Consider the following 10,564-nt stretch of genomic DNA (forward strand, 5'->3'; position numbering starts at 1 on the left):
TCTGTCTCTAGTACTTAAAATCTTGAGGTGTCTGACATCTGCTTCAGTTAATTTTGGTTTCCTGCCTCTTCCTTGGCACATTTTGTAAGTACCAGTCTCTGCAATTGACTCCAAAGCATACTTGACCACACTGTGAGAACACTTTATGTCTTTCCCTATTTGTCTCAGAGACCATCCAGCATCATACTTTTATCATTTTTTTAGTGAACCATTTTTGGTACAATTTCTAAAAAGAAGGAATGTGCTATGTCGACTCTATCATGTTGTCTTTGTGAATTCAAAGGCTCCCATATCTGACCTGAGCTGAACTTACACTGGTGGTGGTGAGGAAGGATGCAGGATGTGACCTGAAGTGCTGGACTGGGGTGGAGGAGGGCGGCACAGATTCAAGATAAACACAAACTGACTGCAGAGAATAGAGCCTATTTAAAGTTCGGTAGATGATTCTTTTAAATGATTATTATGATTACTATTTGTACTGTTGATTTTAACTTTTGTAAACATGTTGCTTCTACACGGACAAGGAAGCTCAAAGTCCATCTTGATAAGTGCAAAATAAAATCACATGGCAGATTTCAGAGATTTTATCTGGTCTTGTTTTTTTAGGGGGGAAATTACTGGCTCTCAAAACCATAAATTAAGCTGATGACTGCAATGAGGAAGCAGCCTTAAATCATATAAAATTCCAGGTTCTCTGCACTGATGCACACAATTTTCTGACACAGGACTCAAGGTAGGAAGAAATGATGCACACTGAAAATATGAAGATAACATTTCTGTATCAATAAGTTAATCTATTTCGCCTTACGGAGATGAAAGTAGAGTAATAGAAAATAATTTGCTGTTTATTGTGCACTGTTTTTCATTGACAATATGAAAATATTTGATTCATTCAATATTTTTTGTTGTGTATTTCTTTTTGTCTCAGATGGCATTGTTGCTTCTACTTGTGATGCTGACAGCATGTGCTGCTCTTCCTCGAGGTAAAAAAAAAACAAAAAAAAAAACCTTTCCTTCTTAAAGAAAAGGAACACCAAATTTAAACTTAGCAAATGTAGGGACAGCCTTGCAGGAGTGTGTCATATATCTTTCACCTAATCTCAGTTTTTCATGCAGGGGTACATTTATTCAGAGCTAAGAGGATGGAAGGGAAATCAATGTTAATAAATTAATCATCAAATTTATTAACAGATGCAATAATATTGCAATACATGTGGAAAATGTTAGTTACATTTGTTCAATTATAAATGACCATATAGAGGGATAAAGGACGTATTTGGCCTTCTTGCAGCTTTAAACTCAAACAAAACAACAACAACAAAAAAGCATGAAGGAGGAAACAGGAAAGAGGCCATCCAATAATGCATATAACAAAAAAAGGGTTTGAATCAGGACACATACCATGAGTGCAATGAGCTCTACTGTATTTACATTAGATGTTGCCTATCATGATAGAGCAGACAGAAGAAGTGTGCAGGAAGAGCAGAGGGCAAAGTTCACAACTAACCTGGGGAAAGGAAATCAAAACATGACCTCCTTTACTACTGTGAATACATGTATTACTTATTTCATTTCAGTGCTGCTCTGTACTAATCTATCAGTGAATTCTTCCTACATTGTTCTTCACTGTTCTCATTCTAATTTCTCTCTTTATTTCAGATATGTCAGATAAAATGTTCACCTTCCCACAAGAGACCAACTCAGCTCATGTCAGGCTGACTACGTCAAGACAGAATCTGAATGCTGTGACTGTCTGTCTAAGGTAGTGTTAATATGGAACTCTAAATATACTGTATGTATTAGTGCAGTCAAATGATTAGAAATGTATCTAAATCATTACAAGCTGTGTGAGTAATTAATCATGATTGATGCTTATAATCTTTATGTAAGTAGTATTGCAGTACAGGTAGATTTACTGCTTAAGCCTGTTGTTAAATGCATGCATAAACGGGTGCATCTAAAAAAGACAGAATAACATGAAAATGCTCATTTCCCAGTAACATAATATGATATCATTTTTAAAAGTTAAACTTCCATATTCTAGATTTTTCACACAAACAGTGAAATATTTCAAGACTTTTTTTGTTTTCATCTGGATGATTATGCCTCATAGAAATCAAAACTCAAACCAACCAAAACATTGAGTCCTAATACATAAATGTCAGCTTTTTTGGAAATTATGTTCACTTATGCACTCAGTACTTTTTGGGGCTTCTTTTGACGTATTACTGTATTAATGTGACGTGGCATGGAGACAATCAGTCTGTGGCACTGCTGAGGTGTTATGAAGCACAGGTTGCTCTGATAGCAGCCTTCGGCTCGTCTGTATTTTTGAGTTTGGTGTCTCTCATCTTCCTCTTGACAATATTCGGATCAGGCCAGTTGGTAAGCCAATCAAGCACAGTAACACCAGGTCAGTTTCAGGTAGTTTTGGCATCACAGTGAGCAGGTACGGAGTCCTGCTGGAAAAGGAAATCAGTATCTCTACAAAGCTTCTCAGCAGGTAGATGCATGAAGTGCTCTAAAATCTCCTGTAGATGGCAGACAGACTCTAGACTTGCTAAACCATGAAAACTATAAACACTGGACTTCAAGCACCTTGGATTCTGTCCCTCTCCCATCATCCTCCAGAATCAGGGGCCTTGATTTCCAAATGAAATTTAAAATTGAGTCTTACCTGAAAACAGGGCTCTGGGCCACTGAGCACTGAGTGCTTTTTCTCCTTAGATCAGGGGTGCCCACACTTTTTTGGCTTGTGAGCTGTTTATGAAATGACCTGCTCAGCATGATCTACCTAACAAAAAAAAAAAAAAAAGTCACAAAATTGCAAGGGGGCTTGATAACAACAACTTTCTAACACCAGAAACAACACAAAATGTGAGTTCTTCACTGAAAGAAAGTGGAGTGTCAACTTTCTGCTGTATAAGACTTGAAAAATCTTAACATGTAAAAGCCAATTGAGTTGTCAGAGCACAATCTTTTAAAGGAGTTTTAGACATGAGCTGTCCCTCAAAATTCTTGTTTCTTAATAGTTCATAGTAGGCATGTTTAAACTGCTGCTTGCAGATCTCTCTCTCTTTCTCCCTCTTCCCCTTTTGTTGACTGTCCCTTTATTTCACTGTGAAAACACATACCCATACACTTAGCTGGTACTGAAACAAAATCACACAATCCATTGTTAAACACACTGCACGTTACACACACAGTAAGAGCCACAAAACAATACCTTTCAGTAGATTTAGGCTGGGTCAGTAAGACCACACATTTTCTGAAAATACTTTTCCAGTCCAGTGTGGGCCTGTGATTTGGAGCAAGGATGAGATCATATGAAACAATATGGTGATTTTTGAGGCCAGGGATTCAACCTTGCTGTCCTCTCCAAACGGAAGGCATATGAATGCAGCGAATCCTTTTCAGTGGGTCGCAAAGGTGTGCCTAGAGAAAAAAAATTGCACCTAAAAGTACATGGAAGTCTTTTAAAGCATGCTAATTTTGTCCGGTCTCCTTGGTTTGTTGCATAGTTTGTACTGCCGATGTTTCAAACTGTAATGTTTTTCATCAATAACTCTAATTGGTTGAAACGTATCAGACAATTGCTTAGCTATTTCTCAGTGAGGAGTCAATAGCCATTTTTGCGCAGAAATTCTGCAATAAAGGCAAAAAGGAATGCCCGTCTCTGTTTCGCAACGAGCAATTCACACAAAGGTGTAACAGATCTGTGCACGCCCGAGCTTACACACACACCCTGGCGTCCCATAATCAGATGGCAGCCACTGACCAAGCTGCTGCTTTCAAACAAACTCGATACTCTGGATTTCTCAGTTCAAAACTTTGTTTTTTCTAAATTAAATATGGGGAAAATAACATGAACAATCATTTCGATCAATTAGATCCAATTGACTTTTTTTTCTCCATGATTCTAGTTGAAGGTCCAACTTTAAGCAGTGTCACAGCGCACGTATTTACATTAGAGGTCGGAAACTTCAGAGTACCAAGCTCACTTGAACACATCATGGAGCTTTTCAGACGCTGCTGTGAGCAGAAATGTGTCTGCTCTCTCCTCTACTGTACAGAGTGTGATCAGCTCTCTAACCTCGCAGTCTCCCCAGTTAATCCACATTATTCTTTGTTTTATCCCCCATTTGTTGTCTCCGAAGAAATGCAGCTCGATTAAACTGCGCTGGTTTTTAAATCTCCCGTTTATGGAGACAGCAGCGCACACTCGCCGTTACAGAATGCCGTGACGTCCTTTCAGACTCATTGAGGAAAAGTCTGTTACGGCTCTTATACTACCTCTCGATCTGGATCAGAGATAGGGCGAGATCGACCCCCCATTACGGAACGGTTGCTTTCATACAGAACGGAAAAGAGAGGCAGTGTGAAAGTAGCTACTGATGGGTCCTGAGGTTCTGCCAGTTAAGAACCAGTGGTCTAAATATTACCCTTCTCCTAAAATTACTAGGAGTGAATTCACAATTTATTGTTATTTTTTCTATTTAATTAATCAAAATGAATGCCTCATTTTGACAGTTCTAATACACTTATGGATTTAATTCAACCCTAAATGCCTGACAATGTCTTTTTATTTTCTACAGAACCTTTACAGACCTCAGTAGAGATCATTCCCCTTTCTCTTTGGCTACACCCACTACATACAATGACTTCTTAATCTACATAGATGCAAGTAATCGGTTTCCATTAACTGTCAAGAATAAAGTTGGCATTATCAGAGAGCTGGACTACAAGCCAAATACTTGGCACTCGATTTGTGCCACATGGGACTCCATATCAGGCCTGGGGCAAATTTGGTTGGATGGAAGGCCCTCGAGTAGGAAGTTCATCCACTCTGGATCAAGCATCAGCGGGCCTATTATCATTGTTTTGGGACAGGTAATGTATTTCAACACTGATTATGCTAAATTTGATGCAATGTAGGCTGTGGTGTGTGTTCTCTGAACATAAAGAATTGAACACTGTCTACCAACATACAGATAAAGTTCTTTATTTGGTTTTCCTTGCTTTTGTTAAATCATGTCCACTCTTTTTTCATCACTTAAGTAAGTGCATTCATCCTGAAAACTTCCAGAAGTACTACTGTTATTATATATGAAATTAGATGAATAGTTAAAGGATACCACAACATATAGGCGTCACTAATCACTGTCTCTTCTTCAACCTCTGCAGGATCAGGATACTCATGGTGGAGGTTTTGACATCAATCAGTCATTTGTTGGAATGATGTCTGATGTCCACATGTGGGACTTCGTCCTTTCTCCTTGTCAGATCCAGCGCTACAGTCGGGACTTAAACATCACTGCAGGGAATGTGCTCAACTGGAGGGCGCTGTCATTCCAGACCATAGGAAGAGTTCTGATTGAGGATAAACAAAGACGCTGTTTCTGAACTTTCAACTCAAAAGATTTCTTTGCAAAGCTAGAAAAAGGTTTTGAAAAATCTGAAATCAAAGTGGTGAATCAGCTTTCCTGTTGTCATGTTAGGTTTTTTTCTTTTTGTTTCCCATTACAGCAAAATGATAAAATATCTTGATTTACATTGTTTCAACATCTGATACATTTGTTATGTTCCTTTTTGAATAAAATATGGGTTTATGAGATTTGCAAATCATTGCATCCTGTCTGTATTTACTGTGGATTTAGAAAGTATTCAGACCCCCTGCACTTTCTTCAGTGTTGTTATGTTGCAGCCTGATGCTACGTATAAGGAAGAACTGATTAGATTTTGGGACTGATAAGGATCACCAGCTGGATCCAGGAATTTTTTAAAGGATTCTTCACTATTGGGAGATAGGGCTAGTGGCGGAGGTCTGTGCTCTCTGAGTGCTTTTCTAGTTTTTAATTGGAAGAAGTTTGACATAACCAGGCAGGACCCTTTCAAAAAGGTCACCCAGCCAAATTGAGCAATATAGAGAGAAGGGCCTTAGTATTAGAGGTGACCAAGAACCTGATGGTCACTCTGACTGAGCTCCAGAGATACTGTATGGAGATGGGAGAGTAAAAACAGTACAATGGGACCAAAAAGTGCAAGAACTGTAAAATTTGTTTAAAGTGGAAAACATTGGTTAACAGATGCAAATATAGATGAAAAGTGGTCAAAAAGGGTCTTTAATGGCTGGAAAAAGTTTTGGAATGTGTTTAAAAATAATTGAGAGGAGGATAAAAATAGCACAAAACAATATTTTCAGATTTAGAATGCAGCTTAAGCTTGACATACTTTTCAGCTTCAAAATGAGGTAACGTAAGAAAGGATGCCAGCACCATATTGATCCAGCACTTGCGTTGATGACAAAACACATGAAAGCCTGCTTTGTCCCATCTCCACTCAGGATCTCTGGAGCTCAGACAGGGTGACCATCATCTCTTTCCTAAAGTCCTTCTGCCCTGATTGCTCAGTTTGGCCTGGTGACCAGCTCACAGAAGAGTCCTGGTTTTGCCAACTTTCTGGCAAAACTGTAGCCTTCAAACCATGGTAACTGGGCTGTTTGAAAAATCAATTTTATTTAATGCAATGACAATACCATGTGTATTCATTTAATTTTTCTTCCTTTGAGAAGTATTCAGCTGCATTGTTTGCACATGAATCCTGGGTAAATTTTTCATCAAATTTGCTCCATTATCACCAGATAATCCTCACCCACAATTTACGCTGTTTATTTATGCTCATGCAAGCTTTCATAGCTGGACACACATAATGTTATTATGAGCTTCACAGCAGCCTCAAGGAGTGTGAAATTAAACATGAGTGAAAAATATGATCATAAACTAGCATGTTTGACAGCTTTTCTGTAGGTTGCTACCTCTTTAATCCTTCCCAAAGCAATATGTGAATACTCTTACAACATTTTTACACCAACACACACAAACACATTGCCTAAAGCAGCCAAACTGCAGCATATAGGCTAAAATAAAGTCAGCAGCAGTTCTTCGCTAATAGCTGAATAACAATGTGTGAGGGTTGTAGGGACAGGTTGTGTATGCAGATAATTCTGTTAGATGCTTGATAACAGGATGTCTCTGACTAAATGTTCTGCTCGGGGCTGGAAAGCTGCTGCAGATTCCTCTTGTAGCATCAGGCTCAAAGAGACAGCTGCTCCATCCTCCTCTCCCCTCCTCTGCATCTCCATCATCAGATTAATTTGTATGATATACATATTGACTTCCCCTGTTGTTCCACACAATTCTCTCACTGCCATTATGATAATATATTTCCTCATTCGATGATGATGTTTTAGAGTGTATAGGCAGTTCTTTGAAATTATGTGACTTTTATCTCAGAAGAGTTCAGTCTTAGGCGTTGGCCTGGTTCAGTGGGTGGAGCTCTGAAGGACAAGCTTCAGCAGCTGAGATGGGAGAGACTCTGCATGCAAACACTGTTGCCCAGGTTCTTCACCAGTCAAAGCTTTATAGGAGAGTAGCAAAGAGAAAGACACAGTTGAAGAAAATTAAGTTTAGAGTTCACCAAAAGGCATGTGGAAGACTCAGTGGTTAAGTGGAAGAAAGTTCTTTGGTCTGATGAGACCAAAATGGTGCTTTTTGGCCATCAGCAAGATGCTATGTTTGGCGGACACCAAACACTCTACATCACCACAAACACACCATCCCACCTGTGAAGCACAGGGGTGGCAGCATCATGCTGTGGGGATGCTTCCATGCAGATGATCCTGGAAGGCCTGTAAAGGTAGAGGATAAATAAATGAGGCAAAATAAAGTAAAAACCTGGAGGACAATCTTATTCAGTCTGCAAGAGAACTGCGGCTTGGGAGAAGATTTATTTCCCCGCATAACACAAAGCATATTGGGAAAGCTGCACAGAAATGGTTTAGAGATAACAAGGTGAATGTTCTGGAGTGGCTGAGTCCTAGCCCAGACCACAGTTCAACAGAGAGTTTCTAGACTTAAAAAGGGCTGTTCATGCCCTATGCAGCCTCACAGAGCTTGAGCAGTTTTGCAGAGAAGAATGAAGTAAAACTGTATTATTCAGACCTATCCACACAGACTCAATGCTGTGATTGCAGCCAAAGATCCATCTACTAAATACTGACTTGAAGGTGGTGAATATTTATGGAGTGAATCATTTTATATTACATATTATATTTGGTGTAGCTGACATTACTTTGTAGAAATATGTTTTTAAGTTGACATTAAAGAGGGGGAATTTTGGTCAAAAAAGCCAAGTGATACTGTTCATGGTTAATTATAAAATCGACAAAAGGGTAAAGCATCCAAGGGGTAAATACTTTTTAAAGGCACTGTATCTTATTTAAGAAAGGGTAAAAAGCCCAAAATAATCTTTAACAAAGAAGTGTCAGCCTTGTGTTATGAATAAAAGCAATATGCTTTGAAAGCAAGCAGAGAAGATGCATCACCAACTGGATTTTGCAGCTCACGGATTTCATATTCTTTTTTGTTTTTTTTTTTTACTGAAAAACAGAATGTACACCATCAGCTGAGGACGTCAGCCATCCTCCATATTTGTTTCTCCTTTTGAAGTCATGTTGGATCACGAGAGTTTCTATGAGATTTTTTTGTGTTTTGTAGGATTATAATGTTGAAAATGTCTGTAGCCTCCCGTGTTTTTGAAATGGACTAAGATCTGGAAATGTTTCTATGTGGAGCCAGCCTAGAGCAACATCGATGTAAATCCAATTATCCATCATCATTGAAATGATCACTGTGATCATCATCTTTATGAATTATTTTTGATTTTCATTCATTTTATTCCATTTTTGATAGAAACTCACTCCACAGTTTGAGGAAAACTGCCTCAGGGTCATGGAGTAGTATTGTCCTCTATATCCCAGCTGTTCATGAAACTTTTTTTTTATCATGCCATCAGTGTTAAACCATTTCCTCTTCATGTCTGTGACTGTCACAATATAGCACTGCTCTTATATCATGACTTTGACAGCTGTAATAGAGATCCTGTCGGGGCCCTCTAATCTCAGTGTGAACTCTGGCAGCAGGGGTTTGACGTTGACCAGTGTGTCTTCTTCTTACTCTCTGGCAACTGTTTTATGATCTAGAGCAGAACAGGAAACCTTACATGAAGCAACTCTGACATATCTGTGCCATTTCGATTCTTTTAAATCCTAGTGCAGTATTTGACACTGTTTATTTCACATTTTAATTGCACTTAGCTGGTTTTAATCTTATCCTTTAGAGCGAAGCTTTACAGTTACAATAGGAAATCACTCCTCTTCTACCTCTATTATTGCCTGTGGTGAACCACAAGGTTCAGTTCCAGGTCTGATTTTATTTTCTATTTATTTACTGCTCTGAGGCCAAATCTTTTAGCACCAATAAGTCTCCCTTTATCACTATGCAGATGACACAGATATACCTGCCCCTGGACCAGAGGACTGAAGAAACCTAGCTGCTGTTACAGATCGCCTGAATGATAACAAGGGTTGGATAGCTCAAAACGTCCTAACAACTGCAAATCTGATTTTTTTTTTTTTTCAATGTAACACAATTCTTCAAGTATAATCAGTTGTAGCCTTTGTTCATAATCATCAAATATCAAAACAACAGCCAGAAATCTAGGAGTATAATTTGATTCAAACTTCACCATTGTAGCACTCATTAACAAAATCATACAGTCCTGCTAATTGGCCCATAATGAATGTGGCGGATGGAACAATCATCCTGCGAGTCTCCAATAGTTTTCTACCCTTTCCAGAAACTTCCAATAGGCAGTTGCTCTGATGGATGCGGGATATATCCCATGCAATGGATGTGTAAAACAGACTATCTGAATCATCCGGTTTAAAAGAACATAATGTAAGACAGCATCATGACGCACAGTGTGGCGTCTTCAAAATGGCTTTTTTGCCCCTGACAGAGGCACAAAAGTGCAAAATGGAGAATTTATGACCAGTTTTCACACTAAGCAATGCCATTATGTATTTTGTAGTTACATCAAATTGTAAGGGACATAAAATGTTTTTTGGCACTTTATTTTTTTACCAAAGGAACAATGTCCTGTGCTGCTGATGTACACTTTGGTGATAATGCAGAGAGTCTTTATATAGTCTTGGCCACTGACATATAACACATGTAAACCAGCTCTGTTTACATGTGACTACACATAAGCAATGATGCTGGGGGCTCTCACCTCAGTTCACTTTCGCAAAGTAGCTCCCAGATGAAAAAAATAGAGATCACATTAACATTTTCAAATCTCCAATTTAAGATTATGTGAATGTGGCCAAAGAGTGTTGACTTCTGTCTTTCTCTCTCTTTCTTTTTCTCCCTCTCTCTCCCACCAGCTCCATCTCATCCTGTCTTTATGCTCAGTCAAACTCAACGAGTTTTTCCCCCATTGAATCAAGTGTGCTCTGTCTCATCGTCTCTGTCTGATCCCTCTCCAGGGTTCATCCCTCTAGCTGATCTGATGCTGTTCTCCAGGAAACATTCAATCTGAGCTGCAGGCTTTTCCCCAGTCACCACAGGACCTCATCACATCAGTGGAGAGAGGACTCCATCACTGTAGTCCTCTGCAGGGAAGAGGTTATAATGGGAGATATTATTATTATCATTATTATGTA

At 38.9% G+C, this 10,564-nt stretch overlaps 1 protein-coding gene across 1 annotated transcript; it reads left to right on the forward strand.

The window, feature by feature from the left end:
• The first annotated feature begins 928 nt into the window (after positions 1-928).
• On the forward strand, positions 929-5,403 carry LOC121514079 (C-reactive protein-like). Its single transcript, XM_041794156.1, has 4 exons — positions 929-983; positions 1,660-1,762; positions 4,596-4,890; positions 5,185-5,403. The coding sequence occupies exons 1-4, from the start codon at positions 929-931 to the stop codon at positions 5,401-5,403; spliced, it is 672 nt and encodes a 223-aa protein (XP_041650090.1).
• The last annotated feature ends 5,161 nt before the right edge of the window (positions 5,404-10,564 follow it).

Source organism: Cheilinus undulatus, linkage group 8, assembly GCF_018320785.1.
Source record: "Cheilinus undulatus linkage group 8, ASM1832078v1, whole genome shotgun sequence".
Classification (NCBI taxonomy): Eukaryota; Metazoa; Chordata; class Actinopteri; order Labriformes; family Labridae; genus Cheilinus; species Cheilinus undulatus.

Coding starts and splice junctions, on each gene's coding strand:
- LOC121514079 (XM_041794156.1), top strand. CDS start 929: ATGGCATTGTTGCTTCTACTTGTGATGCTGACAGCATGTGCTGCTCTT. Junction 984..1,659: donor ATGTGCTGCTCTTCCTCGAG/GTAAAAAAAAAA, acceptor TCTTTATTTCAG/ATATGTCAGATAAAATGTTC. Junction 1,763..4,595: donor GCTGTGACTGTCTGTCTAAG/GTAGTGTTAATA, acceptor TATTTTCTACAG/AACCTTTACAGACCTCAGTA.